The following is a 19,620-nucleotide window of genomic DNA, read 5'->3' as shown; positions in this document are numbered from 1 at the left end:
ACCCGCCGATTGGTGGGCCCCGATTGCTGACCAGGCCACCGTGGGGGTACCCCCCCGGGGCCAGATCGCCCCGCGCCCCCCCCCCCCCCCCCAGGACCCCGGAGCCCGCCTGCGCTGCCTTGTCCCGCCGGTAAGAGAGGTGGTTTGATTCTCGCCGGCGGGACAGGCATTCCAGCAGTGGGACTTCGGCCCATTGCGGGCCGGAGAATTGCCAACCGGCGCGGTGCGATTCCCACTCCCGCCGAATATCCGGTGCCGGAGAATTCGGCAACCGGCAGGGGCGGGATTCTCCGAACCGGCGGGGGGTCGGAGAATCCCGCCCCATGTGACTATTAAAACGCACAGGGGCCTTTACAAGTATATAAGGCTGCCAATGCGTAATGGAAAACATCCTGAGAGGGCTGCCCATGTGGCAGTTTATTTGGACGTCTTGGTTATCAGAGCACAGAGCGAGAGCATTGGAGCAACCTAGATGAGGTGCCCCGCTGATTTCTGAAACGGGCGTCGACCTCAAGAGAGAAGTGTGTTTTCCATGCCAAGGAGATTATCTGCTCAGGATACCGCGTGGACCAGGGTGGATTGCACCCAGTAGAGGAGAAGGTGTGAGTTATTTGCCGAGCTCCCACTCTCTGGAAAATGCGCTCCTTTTTAGGGCTTGTAAATTATTATGGGAAGTTTATTCCTGGCCTAGCGACCATACTTGTTCTTCCCTTCATGCTTTGCTGGAAAAGCACAAGGAGTGGGCATGGAGTGCACCTCGGAAGGGAGCTTTGTCCAGGTAAAAGACGGTTGACATCATCCGGCCTGTTGATGTATTACAACACCGCCGAACGGTTGTTGGTCACTTGTGATGCCTCGCCATACGGCATTTGTACCATGTTGTCGCACCTTATGACCAATGGTAGAGATGGGCCGATTGCATTCGCATTCAGGGCACTGGCTGCGGCAGAGTGTCATTATACTTAGATTAAAAAGGAGAATTTGGCAGTAGTATTTGCAGTGAAAATGTTCCACCGGTACATATACCAATGTCATTTCAGTATCATGATGGACCACAAGCCGTTACTGGGACACTTTAAGGAAAACAAGGCAATTCCACCGACAGCGTCCACCAGGATCCAAAGGTGTATTACTAGCGGTGTATGAATATACATTTGGGGATCGCCCAGGGAAGCGGATTGTGAACGCAGGTGCGTTGAGTAGGTTCCTGCAGTCGGCGGCCCCCTGCCTCCGCCCAGAACTGACAAAGTCTTCAGCGCACTGAATATCATGGATACTTGTTGGTCACCACTGTCAAATCCGCGAGTGGATGGAAAAAGATCCATGTCGTCACAAGTCCACCACATGGTATTGTACGGAGATCAGCAACAAAAGCTGCCCGACAACCCGCAGGCCTTTGCACCAAAATGTTGGAGCTCATGTTGAGGACGCCATCCTTCTGCGGGAGGCCTGCATTGTGGTCCTGCACCAGGGCTGAGACCCATACTACGGGATCTACACAACCGACACACTGGTGCATCAAAAATGAAAATGCTGGCCCATAGCTATGTGTGTGGCCAGACTGGGATGGTGAAATAGAATGGGTGGCCCAACAGTGCAACATCTGCAAAGAACAGCAGTAACCTCTGCCCGCCACGCTGCTTCATCTGTGGGAATGGCCAGGCCGGCCTTGGGTGCATCACGCCGTTTTTCTGAGCCTTTCCAGGGATCCATGTTCCTGCTCATAGTAGATGCACACTCCAAGTGGCTGTAGATCCACAAGATGTCCTCCATCACATCGAGAGCAATGATCAAGAAGCTCTGGCTCTTTTTTAACAGACATGGCATTCCGCTGATGCTGGTCACTGATAATGGCACTCCCTTTACCAGCTAAATGTTCAGGGGTTTCATGAAGGCGGATGGCGTGCGACACATCGGCACGGCCCATGCGACCCATCCTCAAATGGGCTGGCTGAAAGGACGATGCAAACATTTTAAAGGGGTCTGAAGAAACAGACCTCGGGGTCCTTGTTCATGCACCACACCGCATGCCGTGGCTGTGCAGCACTGGCATAACTTTAATTCCACCCCAACCCACAAAATAACTGCTGACATTGGCATCTGAATGACAAAGAATCAGTGAGACCCATCATGTTCTTACCCACTTGTTCACACACACGTTCTTTCTATCTATCAGGAGTTATTGTAATGAGAACTCTAGCTGATATTTTTGTGCCCTGGGCATCAAGTCAATAATAGTTGATCACGAATGGAACATGGATCTACATTATCTACTCCCTTTGTATGGAAGACGATTGGGAGCTTTGCCCACCTTCAGGATATTCTTTCTCCTTTCCTTAGGTCTTCCTGATCCACATAACATATTCAACTGAGAGGGAATATGAGTGATTTTGATCTCAGGGCTCCATCATTGTCACTCTGAGACTAGTTTCTTGAATGGGGTGAATTGCTCCTTTTCCCTCTCACATGAGGTAGTCTGAGTGCCATTACTCAGTAACCATGTTACTCAGTAACCATTACTCAAGTAACCATGATGTGGAGGTGTAATTTATTTGTAATAGCAACAATCTTGGTTTGTTGCTACCTCCAAGGATTTGCTGGCCAGAATGAAGTGGAGGCATAGATAAATTTAATACTTAAAACCCCACCCAAAAAATAATCACTACCATCTTTTAAAGGAAATTTGGTTTAAAAATAAACCTTACAGTTCCCTGATAGTACAGTGGCTAATTGTACAATGGAGACTAGCAGCTGGAGATCCAGTGGATTTCTGCTGTGGCTGAGTTAGCTGATCTCTGCTGGGCAGCAATTTGATAACATTGGCCTTTATGGCCCTGAGCTAATGGGATAATGTTCAGTGACCTCTGTTGGAAGGTTCACATGCTCAAACAGGACGGGAGGGCAGGATCATGCACAGCTGTTAGGGGGTTAATATATCCTGCTGACACTCAATGTTTTGGCCTTGGTTACTCGGGTCACGACCACACCATAAAACTGTACCCCAGTTATTGTCTGTAACATAAGGAGAAAATGGGGACGAGGAAAAAGCTGCTTTCATCCCTCTGTGGCATTGATTTCCGTCATTGTCATTGCTGGTCCAAAAGGGATTGAAAACTGTTATCTGCAGTCTTTTAACTTGTCCTCTCTAAGAATGTGCTTAATATTATTCATCTTTTGATTTTTTTTTTAAGCAACAGTTTGATTTCTGAATTTTGATGACAAATAAAATTAAAGGAGACTAATATTTTTGATATTCTTTATAAAATTTCCCCATTAAATTTCAGCTGGGCCGGGAGTGGACGGGCAGGCAGTGGAAAGGCCACCTGCTGGCCAGGGGAGTGTAAAACCCAGCCCATCATTTCTAAAAACATTCCCAATCGCTCAGATTATGTTGACTGGCCTGTAGCTGCTGGGTTTAGCATGTTCTAATCCTGGACCAGACCCTGAAATTTTGTTTAAAGTGGAGAAAGTTTGGATTCCAGAGAGAATAAAGCCACATGATTTCACGGGTTTTGAACAAAGAAAAGTAAGCTTTTACATACGTGGTCAGAAAGATAAAATTATTTACAATATCTATCTTACACTTTAACATTTAGGGTTAATATGAGGTACCTGTGAATTAAGACAGATTCCATGGATTTTTCAACAAACCACCCTGAGAATCCAGACGTCAGGAAATACTGTGAATCAACCAATCTTGTTGGAACTCGTATCTCACACGAGGGATTCCAATATTTGCCTTAAAAGATGTTGCCTTGAATTATCTCGACCAGTCTCTCCACTTTGGACAGCCTCAACAATGGCCTACCTTACAGGGTTTCAATCTCGCCTCCCAAGGTTCTGTTTCCCTGGATTCCCAAAACTGTACTCGTGCACGAACTCGAAAGCACAACATTAGCTGTTCGGCTGCTCTGAGCAGAACACTACTGCTCCAAAGTGATACCTATGCCCCAGTGGTCTTCAGCACAGCGACACCAACCTTCTGCTGCCATAGTTGATTGCCAGGGGTTTTTCTGAGCTCTCACCGCTTTAAAATCTGCCAACAGCAGCCCTTTTCCTGCTCAGACCCTCTTTCACTGCTCCTCTTTCACACCCTTAACTGAGATTTATCTCTGTCTTTGTCTGGGATTCTTAATTTGGGATTTCTCCGTATCCTCTCTCCCATTGGGACCTCTTTCTGACCCCGCGTGCTTTCCCCATGCACGGGACACATCTTTAATGGTGCTCCACTCCCATTCACATGATCGAAGCTTGTGTTCCCTTTTTTGTGCAGGCATGCTGGGCATGTCCTCGTCCAAAGAACTTACAATAATAAATTGTTCATGCACAGGCTGCTCCGATCTGCACATGCACGGAAACCCGTAGCACCTGTACTCGCCTTTAAGATAAGTCAGATTTCATAACAATCCAGACAACCATTTTTGAGCAGGAGTATAACATTTGCAATCCTGCAGTGCTTTACCCTGTATCTAAGGCGGATTGAAGATAATTGCCAATATTTATGCACATTTGACCCTTACATTCTTCAGTATCTTCGGATGGATTTAATCCTGCCCTGATGACTTACCAATTTTTAAGTGCATGTGATTTACATAGAATTACTTAAGGTTGCAAGAGAATATACAGTGCAGAAACAGACCATCAGCCCAACCAGTCCATCGCAGTATTTATGCTCCCCTGAAGCATCCTTCTATCTTGCCTCATCTAAATTTTTCATTGTAACTCTGCAGTCTCTTCTCCTCATATGCTTTTCTAAATTCCCCTTAAATGAACCTATACTATTTACTTCAACCACTTATTGTGATACATTCCTGCCCCTCTTTTGGGGAACAATTTTCTTCTGAATTCCCTATTGGATTTCTTGGTGACTATCTTATATTGATCACTCTAGTCTTGCTCTTCCTCATAAGAGGAAACATTTTCTCTATAACCATTCTATCAAAACCTTTCATGATTTTAATGAGTGCTTGAGGAATCCTAAGAGGTAAGTGGGTAGGGGGGGGTTTGGAGGCTGCGGCGGATTGTCCGAGAGGGGGCCGAGAGAATGACGCCCCATTTCTTCCTGCCCATCAGTGCAAGAAACAAGGTAAGAGTGGCCTCAGTGGGTCGTTCCCAACCGAGGCCAGAAAAATCAACAGAGTCCCGTTTGATAGCATGCCTGCAGCGCGGTGAAAACCCTGCCATACATGCTCAAAACATTTTTTTTTGTTTTTGGTGCGTTAAATCGCACCCCTAGCCTCTCAATCTTTTTCAGATATGTATAGCCACACATTTCTGGTATTATCCTTGTAAATCGTCTCCACATCCATACTGTGCCTCCACATCCTTTTTATAATATGGTGACCTGGGCTGCCTGCAGTAAGCATGTATGGTTTAACCAAGGTTCAATACAGGTTTAGCATAATTTCTCTACTTTTCAATTCTATCCCTCTCGAAATAAAGCCAAGTCCCTTTGCTTTGTTTTATGACTTTCCTAGCCTGTGGCGCATTTTTAGTGATTGATGTATTTGCACTCTGAGATTCATTTATCCCTCTGTCCAACCTAGACTCACACCTTCCAAGCAATAAGTAACCTCTCTGTTCTAGCGAACAAAATGTACTACCTAACATTTATCTGTGTGCAACTTCATTTGCCAATTATTTGCCTATCCTGTAATTAGTTGAAGCCCTCCTCAGTATTGACTATTGATTTTTTAAAAGATCGAGGAGAGTGGTAAAACATTTAAAAAAGACCAGGATGAATGAGCATACTTAATTTTGAAAAGAACGAGAAAACGGAGAGACCAGTACTGCGTACTTTGTATGTTCCCTTGGCCGCAGAAAAATACTTTTCACTGTACTTCGGCACATGTGACAATAAATCAATCAATCTTTATTTTAAAAAGAGTGAGGGGAGAGGTTTGTCTGAGGACAGACTGGTAAGAAGTCTTGTTACAGTTGTGCAGCGTTTTGGTGAGATCAGAGGTGAAATTCTCTGCCTCATGACACTGCAAACGCGAACCGCATCGGGTGGAGAATCGGGCACCCGGCAAAAATCGAGGTCTGCCCGTGCTAATTTGGTCATCATGCCCCGCGGAGTCCCTCGCTGATGGCAATAACGAGGTTTGCATCCTGCTCCGGCGACAGCATGCAAAACAGGCATTTGCATGCTTTTAAATGTGAATAGCGGGTTGGACACAATATGCTCCGCCTTTCACGATGCTCCGCTCCTTTCAGCCTTGTGGACGTGATTTACGACAAATATTTACAAACGTGATCTGTGTCATAATATACACCAGTATATCATGGTGCAGACACACACACTGATGGACACACAGCAAGACCAATCAACACACACAACACCGCAGCCAATCACCAGTTAGAGCACACTCACTATAAAGACAGAGGGCATCAGTTTTCCCGCTCATTCGGGATGCAGCCTCCTACAAGGACAGAGCTTACAGCTTACAGCACAGGTCCTCACCATGTGCTGAGTGCATAGACTGGTTAGGACAGGCATAGGTCTTTAGTTAAATCTAACATCGTGTTAACCCACAGTGAAAGTATGTTCAACAGTTTCTAGCTTAATAAAATAGTGTTGCACTATTTTAAGTGTTGGTGGCCTGTATGTGTTCCACGGATCCAGAGCACCCAACACATCAATCTGAGCATAATGATGTGGAGGGGTCCCGGGTGGCGAAAAAAACAGTGAAAATCATTGAAAACTGTCAAGCTTGCAGGGGGCTGGCTGCCCGGGCCGGGGGCAGTAGCGGGTAGTGACAGTGTCAAGTCCATGGATCTCGGGATCTGGGTGGCCTGACTCAGACCGCCATTGCTGCAGTCTGTTTTTATAAATGCATTCCTTTGGGACTTCTTACAGGCTCCTGTCTGCTCACACATCTGAGTGCTGCCTGTGCCCTTTAAATGCTCAGAAGGCCTCTGGTCATCTGGGAGCCAACCCAGGCCACCCCTTTGGACACCCTCATGTCCCAGCTGTGTCATCAAGGGCCAAGCTCAATCAGGAGCACACCAGGTGTTGACACTCCTCAGTAATGCTGTCCTATTCCAGAGGAAGCAGGGGATCAGCAGAGCTCACTCCAACCAGAGGACACCAACACTACGACCCACGGAACCCTCCCTGGTTCTCTGCCCCTTTCAGGGCAGAGGACTCACCAGTGACCTCCACCCCTCCGGATCATCAGCTGTCTCCTCCTGCTGAGACGGGCAGTGCTAACTGCCTCTGCCACCACCTCCCAGGCATTGTTCAGGAGGACATGTTCTTGCTGGATCCTGGCTGCTGATGCCTGTCCTGCAACCTCCGGCTGGTCCTCCCATTTCCTCCCCAGCCTCGTCCTCCAGCTCCTGCTGGTCCAGCATCACCTCATCGTCCTCGTCCTTCTCCTCCCCCTTCTTGGAGATGGCCACATGTTCTTCATCACCAACTTCCAGCATGACGTCCCGCTGCTGTGAGAGGTTGTGAAGGGCACAGCAGACCACCACAAAGTGGGCAACACTCCAGGCGGTGTACTGCAGTGCACCACCGGAGCGGTCGATGCATTGGAGTCGCATCTTGAGGAGTCTGATGCACCGCTCAATCACAGCCCGGGTTACCACGTGGGCCTCATTGTACCGGGTCTCCACTTCGGTCACCAGCCTCCGTACTGGCGTCATCAGCCAGGTCCTCAGAGGGAGTGGAGTCCCAAGAGTCAGCCGCCCATCCTGGGGTGGTTCTTGAAGAGGCCGGGGATGACTGACTGCCCTAGAATGTAGCTGACATGGACACTCCACAGGAAGTGGGCACACATTGCCTGATCTTCATGTGGAGCTGTATGTTGAAGGAGTGGACACCTTTCGGTTACCATAGGGCACGCCCAGATGGCCCGGTGAGCACAGGGTGACATGCGTGGCATCTATGACCCCTGGACCTGGGGCATCCCGGCGATGGTGGAGAAACCTGCAGCCTGGGCATCTTGTTGGGCTTGGTCCATGTCAAAAGACAATGTCATTTTCCGCCCAGGAATTCGGGTCATTCGTGACCTGTCGGATGCACACAAGTCCCTGCTCGACCCCTGGAATGGTTCAGAGCTGCAGTGACCTTGACGGCCACTGGGAACAGATGTCCTCTTCTTCCACGTGGTGCCAAGTCCGCGAGAACATGGCACAGGTGTCACACTGTCTCCTCCGCTCACCCACGGGAATCCACTTTGATTGTGCTCACTTAACTACGTTCACCAATTCCCTATTAGCCACAGCCTTCAGCAGCATGGCCTGAGGCCTCTACAGTCGGTGGGCATTATTGGTGGTTGGTGTGGTAGACGGGCTGGGACAAGGGTTGCCCCTGGAATGGATAAACACGATCCAGGTGTTGACATGGTGATGCCATGAGCGGTTGCCCCCAGCACCTTGGGGAACTGAACCTGCATGCCAGACCGGCTCCACAAAGATCGGGCCACCATTTTGAAAGGGTTCCCCGATCTCGAAGTGAGCTTGAGGGTCCCCAATACCCCCAACCCATGGGCAATGAAACCCCCACACACATGGGAATTACCCAACACCCCCAAGTGAGGACAACACTGCCATGGGATCACTGAGGCCCCCACCCCCCTTTTAGGCTCTCCCACACCCTCTTTCACCTCCACCCCCAATTCAGGACCCCCACTTTCACTTCTCAAACCTTCCAGAGGCCCCTTCATATCCCCCTCATCCCTCCTTTCATGGGCATGGCCCCCCTCAGGCCCTGGCCCTGTGCCACCCTGGAAGCTAGACACTGTGGCAGTGCCAGGATGGCAGTGCCAAGGTACCAGTCTCGCAGTGCCAAGCTGACTGGGTGCTAGCGGGAGAGTTAGGGTGCCACCCTGCCCTGTTCTGATGACCCAGGAGGCTCCAGTGGCCTGAGACACCCCCCAGATGTTGTGACGCCTCTTCCACATTTGTGTTGGCCAGGATGAATCAGCGTCCACGTGACCTCTCACTGAGGAGCCGGTTAGATCACAGGAAGCCGTTAGATCGGGCTTCCATCTCGCTAATGAGATAGAGATTGCTCTTAATTGGCCTCAATTAGCTTCGTGCCACGTCGATCCAGATCCCGCCAATGGGAGTGGGCCAGTTAAATCCCAAACCGCTTGGCCCCCGGTGCAGTTCCTGATTTGGGCTTCTCCTGCAATTTTACCAGCCCATGGTGATTCTTGTTTGGATTGGATTGGATTGGATTTGTTTATTGTCACGTGTACCGAGGTACAGTGAAAAGTATTTTTCTGCGAGCAGCTCAACAGATCACTAAGTACATGGGAAGAAAAGGGAATAAAAGAAAATACAAAATAGGGCAACACAACATATCCAATGTAACTATATAAGCACCGGCATCGGGTGAAGCATACAGGGTGTAGTGTTAATGATGTCAGTCCATAAGAGGGTCATTTAGGAATCTGGTGACAGTGGGGAAAAAGCTGTTTTTGAGTCTGTTCGTGTGTGTCCTCAGACTTCTGTATCTCCTGCCCGATGGAAGGAGTTGGAAGAGTGAGTAAGCCGGGCGGGAGGGATCTTTGACTATGCTGCCTGCTTTCCCCAGGCAGCGGGAGTTGTAGATGGAGTCAATGGATGGGAGGCAGGTTCGTGTGATGGACTGGTCGGTGTTCACGACTCACTGAAGTTTCTTGCGGTCCTGGGCCGAGCAGTTGCCATACCAGGCTGTGATGCAGCCCGATAGGAAGCTTTCTATGGTGCATCTGTAAAAGTTGGTAAGGGTTGATGTGGATATGCCGAATTTCCTTAGTTACCTGAGGAAGTATAGGCGCTGTTGTGCTTTCTTGGTGGTAGCGTCGACGTGGGTGGACCAGGACAGATTTTTGGAGATGTGCACCCCTAGGAATTTGAAACTGCTAACCATCTCCACCTCGGCCCCGTTGATGCTGACAGGGGTGTGTACAGTACTTTGCTTCCTGAAGTCAATGACCAGCTCTTTAGTTTTGCTGGCATTGAGGGAGAGATTGTTGTCGCTACACCACTCCACTAGGTTCTCTATCTCCTGTCTGTATTCTGACTCGTCGTTATTCGAGATCCGGCCCACTGTGGTCATATCATCAGCAAACTTGTAGATGGAGTTGGAACCAAGTTTTGCCACACAGTCGTGTGTTACAGGGAGTAGAGTAGGGGGCTAAGTACGCAGCCTTGCGGGGCCCCGGTGTTGAGGACTATTGTGGAGGAGGTGTTGTTGTTCATTCTTACTGATTGTGGTCTGTTGGTCAGAAAATCGAGGATCCAGTTGCAGAGTGGGGAGCCAAGTCCTAGGTTTTGGAGCTTTGATATGAGCTTGGCTGGGATTATGGTGTTGAAGGCGGAGCTGTAGTCAATAAATAGGAGTCTGATGTAGGAGTCCTTGTTTTCAAGATGCTCTAGGGATGAGTGTAGGGCCAGGGAAATGGCGTCCGATGTGGACCGGTTGCAGCGGTATGAGAATTGCAGTGGATCAAGGCGTTCTGGGAGTATGGAGATGATGCGCTTCATGATCAACCTCTCGAAGCACTTCATTACGACCAAAATCAGGGCCACTGGACGGTAGTCATTGAGGCACGTTGCCTGGTTCTTCTTTGGAACCGGTATGATGATGGTCTTCTTGAAGCAGGTGGGGACCTCGGAGTGGAGTAGGGACAGGTTAAAGATGTCCGCGAATACCTCTGCCAGCTGGTCCGCGCAGGCTCCGAGTGCACGACCAGGGATCCCGTCCGGGCCCGTCGCCTTCCGAGGTGGGCTGCTGGAGCACTCGACAGCGGATTGTTGGTTACCTGCTCGAACCGAGCATAGAATGCATTGAGTTCATCGGGGAGGGGTGCGCTGCTGTTCGGTTTCGCTTTGCAGCCCGTTATGTTGTTTAGTCCTTGCCACAACCGCTGAGAGTCTGGGGGCGTTGGGGGCAAAGCAGCCATTAAATTGCAGCCTTAGTCTCCCAAATGAAGAATTTCATCCCACATCTGGAGTACTGTGTATTTTCAATTTCCACATTTATGACAGGATATACTTGCAGTAGAGGCAGCACAGCGAAGGTTCATTAAAGTATACCTGGAATGAGGGGGATGACCTATGATGAGGGGCTGACTAAATTGGGCCTATATTCTCTGGAATGTAGGAGAATGAGAGGCGATCTCATTGAAACCCACAACAAATTTCTGAACAGACTTGATAGGGTGAACACTGAGAGATTGGTTCCGCTGGTTGGCAAATTTAAAATATATCACATAGTTTTAGGAATAGGGAATTTAGAATTGAGGTCTGGCGAAATTACTTCATTCAAAGAAGTGTGGATCTTTGACATTCTCTGTACCAGAGGATCTTGGATGCGCCATCGTTGAATAGGGCAGTACGGTAGCATAGTGGTTAGCACTATGGCTTCCCAGGTTCGATTTCCACTTGGGTCACTGGCTGTGCGGAGTCTGCACGTTCTCCCCATGTCTGCGTGGGTTTCCTCCGGGTACTCCAGTTTCCTCCCACAGTCCAAAGATGTGCAGGTTAGGTGGATTGGCCATGATAAATTGCCCTTGGGTTAGATGGGGTTGCAGGGTTCCGGGGATAGGGTGGAGGTGTGGGGTTAAGTAGGGTGCTCTTTCCAAGAGCCGGTGAAGACTCGATGGGCCGAATAGCCTTCTTTTGCACTGTAAATTCTATGAATCGATGAATACATTTAGGGGTGGAAAAGGCAGAATTTTGGTGTCTAAAGGAATTAAGGGATATCGGGAGCTGAAGGGAAGATGGAGTTGAAACCCACAATTAGCCATGATCATATTGAATGACACGGAAGGCTTGATGGGCCATGTGGTCTACTCCAGCTCCTATTCCTTGTATTCTGAGAACAATCAAAGTTTGACCTCACAGGGAAACACAAGTAGTGGTGGGGGAGTATTTTGCTAGGTTATCTTTCAAAACTAATGTAATTTATCGGTGTTTGTGAGGTTTTATTAGAATTACCATACTTTACTAGCGGTAATAAAGCTCAGTTGGAGTAGTTAGATTTGTCCTAAATGAATTGACACATGTAAAGCTGGCAGGGCAAGTGATGTTTTATGACTGCAGAATGTGGGAGCTCCTGAATGTGTGCCTGTGTCTTGAGGAGCTTTGACTCAGAGTCATTGAGCTGGAGATGGAGTTGCTGGAAGCCGAGTTGCAGACAATGTGATGCATCAGGGAGGGGGAATGTTACCTGGACACTTTGTTCCAGGAGGCGGTCACACCCATTAGTATAAGATCTGATTTGGTCAGTGCTCAGGGGCAAACTATTATGATCCCAGACCAGAGCCCAAAAGTGGCGAGGATACTGGACCGAAACCCCAATATTTTAGTTGATTTGAAAGACTGTGTGGAAAGAATGATGCTCCACGAGTGATTGCATGATGATATAAGGCTTGGTTATTTTTGAAACAAAAGTTTATTATAACTACAACATTAAAAACTTTTTAACTCACACCCAAAAAGAGCAGCTTACAATTTGCACCTTAAACACTAAATACTCTATCCCATTTAACAACAAGAAAAGAAACATACAGAATATCTCAATCTATCTTTCTGTGGGAGAATTGTGGACCCAGCATCAGTGAGGTCAGAAGGCAACTCCTGTCACTAAGTTTTCTCCACCAGCTGTCTCTCTAAAGCTTTGAAAATGACTCTCTGCCCTCCTTGGCTCCACCCAGCAATTATCTCATCTCCCCAAGCTGAAAAACAACTTGGGCTGGATTCTCTGCACCCTGCCGCTGAAACTGCGGCTGGAGCCGGGGCGGAGAATCCATTTCCCCACGCGGAATCGGGACCGGCGGCGGTTCCCTGATTCTGTGGGCCCCAAAAAGCCCTCAGAGAGTACACCGCGCCGCCTAGCACTTACCTGGGGTCATTGCTGGAGACCCACCCTGCCATTCTCCGCCCCGACCGGCCGAAGCCCTGATGACGTGGATCTAATGTGGTCATGCCGGTCGGGAAACTAGCGTGGCGGCTCCGAACTCAGTCTGCGGCCGCCCTGGTCGGAGGCAGGCCGATCGGAGGGGGGGGGGGGGGGGGGTCCTTATACGTGGCCGGGCAATGTTTGTGTGGGCGGTCAGGCTCGGGCCTCCAACCCGGAAGTGCGGGGGCCCGTATCTGCAGCAAAAGCTGCTAGATTTACACCGGGTCCCTGCGAGCCCCCTGCAAGGCTAGGAATATGTGGTCCTTTCACGGCAGTTTTTCTGGTGTGAAAGTCCACAGTTTTTGCGATGGCGTGGGGACATAGTCCCAAAAACAGAGAATCGAACCCTATATCTCTGTCGGCTATAAAGCACATTAACTCCCCTGAGACTTTCCCAGGCAAACCACTATGCATTCACCCAGACTGAAAATCAGATTCCTTTGTCAATTTCATCCGCTGGTTGCTAAAACCATCCAGGCTCTGCAGATCAGAATTATTTTCAAACAAACGCATTCTAACCCCAGGCTTTGAACCCTTAAATTGCCCACTACATTTATAATCCAATTTTCCTAACATCTTCCAATCGTCACAAAGCTGATGTGACTGCAAGTGAGGCAGGTAGCGTGACCCAGCAGGTAGAAGTGGAGCACCCTCAGCCTTTGAAATTGTCGAATATGTTAGAAGTTCTTGTAACCAGTATGGATGAAAGCAGTGATTGCAGGGTGGGTGAGCAAACCAACTATGGCACCATGATGCACAAAGCCATTCAAGTGAGGGCAAGGTAAAAGGAAGGTGATAGTAGTTGGGGGCAGTATAGTCAGGGAGATAGACACAGTTCTCTGCAGCCAAGAGTGAGATCCAGATTGCTGTGTTGCCTGCCTGTTGACAGGGTTCAGCATATTTGCTCTGGGCCTGAGTTGGGTTATAGATGAAGAAATGATGGAGGCTTCTGTGAAAGATATGGTGATAATAATGGGTAATTTTAATCTACATATAGATTGGATGAATCAGATTGGCAAAGGTAGCCTGGATAATGAGCTCATAGAGTGTTTCCGGAACACTTTCTTAGAACAGCTCATTCTAGAGCTAACAAGAAAGTAGGCATACTAAATCTGGTAGTATGCATTGAGATGGGATTAATGAATGACCCCAAGTGAAAGTGCCCCTAGGTAGCAGTGATCATAATATGAATCAGTTTCACATTGTTTGAGGGTGAGGCGCGTAGATCTAAGACTAGCGATTTGAAATTAATAAGGGCAATTATGAGGCCATGAAAACAACTGGTCAAAGTGAACCAGGAAATTAGATTAATGAATAGATCAGTAGAGATGTACTGGCAGACATTTAAGGAGATATTTCAGAATACTCAGAAGAGAGTAAGAAAAGTTTAGTTTAGGCGGGAGAGTTTCTTGGGAGCGTGGTGGATGAATGGTCATTGAGATTTTTCGAAGTATTTTTATTGAAGATGTTCAATTTAACAAATAACGCAACAAAGCCACATATATGGTATATGTACAGCTCATAACAAAAAAGTCTTAACATATATGGGTTCAGAGAGTAACAGGAGAACAGTAATATAATTGGCTCAGTGCAATCATTGGATTGAATTTGGTGCCTCAGTACCTGCCACCAGAGAACAAGAGAGAGAAGAATAAAGACATGAAAACATGGTAAAACAGTGCACCCCTTCGCCTGGGGCAATTCCTTGCAACAACACGAGAGTTCAGAATAAACTTTTCACGCCACACTCGGGCACGCACCAGAACATATCTCCCTCAACTCCAGAAACACCATTGACATACTGTAACCCCCCTCCTTCTGGATGTCAGGTGCAGCGAAACACCTGCAGGAGCCACATGGATTCATAAACCCGACCATAACAAAAACAGAAAAATACATAGAAAATGGGCGCGATTTAACCAAAAGGTTTTTCATTGTGGCAGCGTGCAGGAACTGCTACGAGCTTCCCGGCACTTGGCCCGGTGAGGCCGTCACCGCCGTAAAAGGTTAATTGGTCCATTTAATGAGGCTCCATGGGCTTTATGTCGCAAATGATGGTCGCGTCAGCTGATTCCCCGGGACCGCGCTTGCCAGCCCCCTGCTAACAAGGTAGATCAGCACTTAAACCAATCCTGCACAGCCAACCTCACTCAGCTAGTAGCCATACCACTGAGAAGACCAGTCCTACGATTCGGGGATGTCGACCTGGGCAGATTATTGGATGCGGTCTAGGCCAGATGGGATGCCCTGTTCACCTGAGGGTCTCAGATGGTCAGCAGTAGGGCAGCCTGTGCCACCTGAGAGGAAGTGGCTGCGGTCGCCAGTTCGGGGAGCGTGACTAGGAGGATCAACACCCAGTGGCTTAAGAAGATCAACAACCTCCACCGGGCTGCACAAGTGAGTTGGCACCGGGCCGCCGACTCCCCCCACGGGAATGCGCCGGGCACCGCCCCCACCCAGCACTGTTCCGTGCTCTCGACCACCCATGTCCAGCAGTGCAACCCACGCCACCTGCAATGGTGGCCACCGACTCTCCCGTAACCCACCCCACTGACAACAGGACTTCTCGGAGTCAGCACCCAGAACAGGGTGGCAATGCACGGCATGTGCTGCCGGCAAGTGCACCGGGGCCCTCTGGCCCCAGAAAATGCCATCCTGGGGCAATAAAGGGCACGGTAAGCAGCAGGCTGCCTCCACCTCTGATGTGCATCCTGGTGAGAGCATGGAAGTACTAGAGTACGTCGAGGATCACTGAGAGGAGGGGAGGTCAGTGGGAGGGGTGGGGAGAGTGGAGCAGCACCATCGGGAGATTCAGGAAGTTGGGACACCTGTAAAATATTAAAAATCGTTGACCTTGACCAATATGATGGCTCTGGCACTTTCTTACGCAATGTGGGCCGAGCACCAATCCCATTCCCCATTTCCCCGGACATGGAGGTGCTGGATGCCTCTTTTCTCCCCCTTCACATGGCACACCATGTGCAGGTGATGGCTGTACAGTAAAGTGAGCACTCAACAGACAGACAGGGGTCAGACTTTGGCATGGAATGAGGAGCACCGGTCATTTGACGGCCTCGTTACACTCTCGCTTAAAAGCAACCAATATGTGAGAACCCCCGTTCTAGAAGGATGTTTTAGATATCCCATGCAACGCCACATAAACCCAACCTCAGGCACAGTACAGAACGATCATCATTCCACATATTCCTACAGGGACGACCAGCAGCTATAAATTTGGTTTATGGCCAGTGTAGTCAGGGATTCGCAACGCATTTCACGAGTCAGGATAAAAAATGGAGAGCTACCAGGAGCAAATATTCTCGGGGTGAAAAAGGACCAAGATAGAACAATGAAAATAATTAATAAGAATCTTTATTAGTGCCACAAATAGGCTTACATCAACACTGCAATGAGGTTACTGTGAAAATCCCCTCGTCGCCACACTCCGGCGCCTGTTCGGGTACACTGAGGGAGAATTCAGAATGTCCAATTCACCTAACAAGCATGTCTTTTGGGACTTGTGGCAGTAAACCGGAGCACCCGGAGGAAACCCACACTGACACGGGGAGAACGTGCAGACTCCGCACAGAAAGTGACCCAAGCTGGAAATCAAACCCGGGTCCCTGGCGTTGTGAAGCAACAATGCTAACCACTGTGCTACCGTGCTGCCCCATAGAGAATTATGGAACATGCATAAGATAAAATAAAGGATTAAAAGACGAGTGGAGTCAGAGCTCACGAAAATGCAGCCGCTCCTGCACTCACACCATGTGACCCCTGTCATTGAGCATTTTTGAGACAGAAGTAGATAGAGGTCTTGCTACAATTGTACAGGTCAATAGTGAAACTACACCTGGAAACTGTGTGCAGTTTATGTTCTTATGTTCCTATTTGTCAGGATTTGTGCCATTTTTGCATTTTTGGATGTTTTTTCTTTCAATTTTATGTTGTCTTTTACCTCATTACTTGTCTGTTGCTGTCTTTGTGACAAGTAGAGTTCTTGCCCTTAGGAGTATAAAAATATTTTTTGAATGCCTCTGTTGTGGAGCAAATTGTTAAACAAAATGATCTCAGGAGACCCAGGTACAGATCAATCATTTATTAGCCAACGTGTTGGAAGAGCACGACCTCAGAGAAGGACCTCTGGAACTAACTCTGCCCGGTTGAGAAATCAAGCAATATTTATACATTGTAGGTCACATAGGCATGGTATTATTTACAGTTGAACATTGTCTGGTTCAGACTTTTACATTCAATAGATTGCAGGTGTTCACAAGGCAGAGTAAGTATTTTTCACCCTTATCCTTCTATGGCTCCTCTGCTGAGTTTACTGTGAACAGTCTCTGCCTGATCCCCTTGAAGTCAGTCTTACCTGATTCAGGAATCTTAGTTATCTGTTCTGTGTTTCAGCCTTTCCAACGCTATTGAATTTGATACAAGGATAAGAAATGGGAGCAGGGTATACCATATGGTTTCTTGAACCTGTTACGTTATTCAAGACAATAATTGCTGATCTTCTGCCTCGGCTCCAGTTTTGCACTCCTCAGTTCCTTTGATTCCCTGAGAGATCTGGTTGCTATTCAAAAATAGTTCACACACCGTTAGGTTGTAAACTTAAATCTGGCTCATTACTCATTGCTAAATCAAATATTGCATTCCCCCTTGTTGGCTATAGGACATATTACTGCAGAAAACTATTCCAGACACATTCAAGAAATTCGCTGCCTGTTTGACATGTGCCAGCATGATTGTGTAAAAATCTAGTTGGGCCTGGCTAGTTCTGGATATAGTTCCAAGTCAAGATGGTGTGTGGCTTGGAGGGGAACTTGTAGTGATGTTCCCATGCATGGCATCACTGCCACTGTGCACCGGTGGTGGAGGGAGTGAACGTTTAAGGTGGTGCAAATACATGATCCAATCCCTCTGTTTTTTGAGGTTAAAATTTCCTCCCATTAACTCTGTTTAATTGTCTATGGATCCTGCCTAGCCAAGTGAATATTCCCATCATTTTTTCCATTTATTTAAGACTTCCAGCATCCATAGTATCTTGAAGGGCAGCACGGTGGCACAGTGGGTAGCACCGCTGCCTCACGGCGCTGAGGTCCCAGGTTCGATCCCAGCTGGGTCACTGTCCCCGTATTTGCATGGGTTTTGCCCCCACAACCCAAAGATGTGCAGGCTAGGTGGACTGGCCACGCTAAATTGTCCCTGAATTGGAAAAAATGAATTGGGTACTCTAAATTTATTTAAAAAAATCTATTGTACCTTGCTTTTGTACGGGTGATGTTAATTTTATTTGGATGAACCATCCATCCTAAGCAGTGTTGCCTAACATTTTTAAAACACTTTCGCTGTTATAAATAAGGTATTTTTTTCTATTTAATTGGAGTTCTATGGCTGACTTTTTTCAATTGGTTATCTCACCCAGAGGATGCCTGGAGAAGGGAGGATGATGGGGATGAAGACCCAGAAGAAACAAATGCTCAGTGGAACTCGGGAGCTGAAGTCAACGAGTCTCCCTTCACATACTTCAGATCCAGATCCTTCTATATGAGGAAGAGTCTTTCAGTGGACGAGCATCTGGGCTGGTTGGAGTATTCACAAGATCCTTCAGAGAACAAAATGGAGAAAGTGAAGGTCAACCTCAGAAGAAAATTTGTGAGTAAAATGATTTGCTGCTGTGGGTTGAAGCATTTGCATAGTACAAATTGTGTGAAGAACAATAAAAAGGGATAAATGAGATACAGCTGCAAGGAGTCGGTGGCAGGACGAGAGCCTTCTAATTGATAGTTGGATTGGAAATAGAATAACAGCAAACAACTGATGGGCACACACAGGCATGCGAAAAGTGTGCCAGTATATGAGGGCAGAATGGAAGGACAGGGTGGAATACCAAACAGTTGCCAGTGATTGGAATAGGATATAAAACCAAAAGTTGCATTCAGTCTGCACGCTAATGGGAAAATTATTTGCCTTTTCTCCCCTTCTGAAAATTAAGAATATATTTGACTGAACAAATGGAGCTGTATTTTTGTAATGCAGTTTTCATTTGACCTGTGAATTTATGGTATTGTTGCAATCATCCAGTTGAACTGTTAAGTATGAAATGTTCAGTGCAGCATTTCTAAATGATGTGTTGAAGTAGTTAGAGACTTGATTGCAATTGACATCACTTTTTGAGTTGCGTCATATTTTGCTCATTCACTGAGCAGTACAGTATGGTGCAGAAGTATTGCATACTGAGTTGTGAATGCTTAGGAAACATTGTACTCTAGGGAAGAAGCTGATATTCTTCAGATGATGGATGGGGGGGTGGGGGCTCTTGTCCTGCAGCCGACTACTTGCAGCTGTATCTCATTCATCACTTTTTATTCTTCTTCACACAATTTGTATTATAAAAATGTTGTTAATTCCTCTGCTCACTGCATGCCGTTGAGCAATCGTTCCTCTCTAAAATTCACAAAGGAAATAACCTGCAAATAACTGGTCTTTATTCCTGCAATGCCAACTCCCTTATTGCGGAGAGTTTGGGTGTATCCTATTTGCATGCTTGATGCATTTACCTTAAAACAGCTTCAAACTGAAATGATTCTGAATGAGCAGAACAATCTGTTGAGATTTGTGTGTTGATCTATGGCTGTTGCTGCATTGGAATACAAACAGTTGATTTAACGTGTATTTATATATTTGTACCACAAGTGCCACTGATTTTTCAGATA

General features: G+C 47.6%; 1 protein-coding gene across 5 annotated transcripts in view; it reads left to right on the top strand.

Annotated features, from left to right (window-relative positions):
- The window catches only part of LOC140394261 (ankyrin-repeat and fibronectin type III domain-containing 1-like), a 1,262,745-nt gene that overhangs the window by 240,997 nt on the left and 1,002,128 nt on the right, over nt 1-19,620 (top strand). For all 5 annotated transcript variants that reach the window (XM_072481308.1, XM_072481309.1, XM_072481306.1 and 2 more), the window contains exon 4: nt 18,330-18,559. In XM_072481308.1, the coding sequence (XP_072337409.1) occupies nt 18,330-18,559 (230 nt within the window). The remainder of the gene's footprint in view (nt 1-18,329; nt 18,560-19,620) is intronic.

The sequence above is a fragment of the Scyliorhinus torazame genome, chromosome 17 (genome assembly GCF_047496885.1).
Source record: "Scyliorhinus torazame isolate Kashiwa2021f chromosome 17, sScyTor2.1, whole genome shotgun sequence".
NCBI classification, from domain to species: domain Eukaryota; kingdom Metazoa; phylum Chordata; class Chondrichthyes; order Carcharhiniformes; family Scyliorhinidae; genus Scyliorhinus; species Scyliorhinus torazame.
The sequence above is the reverse complement of the archived record's forward strand: the minus strand, read 5'-3'. Positions and strand labels throughout refer to the sequence as shown.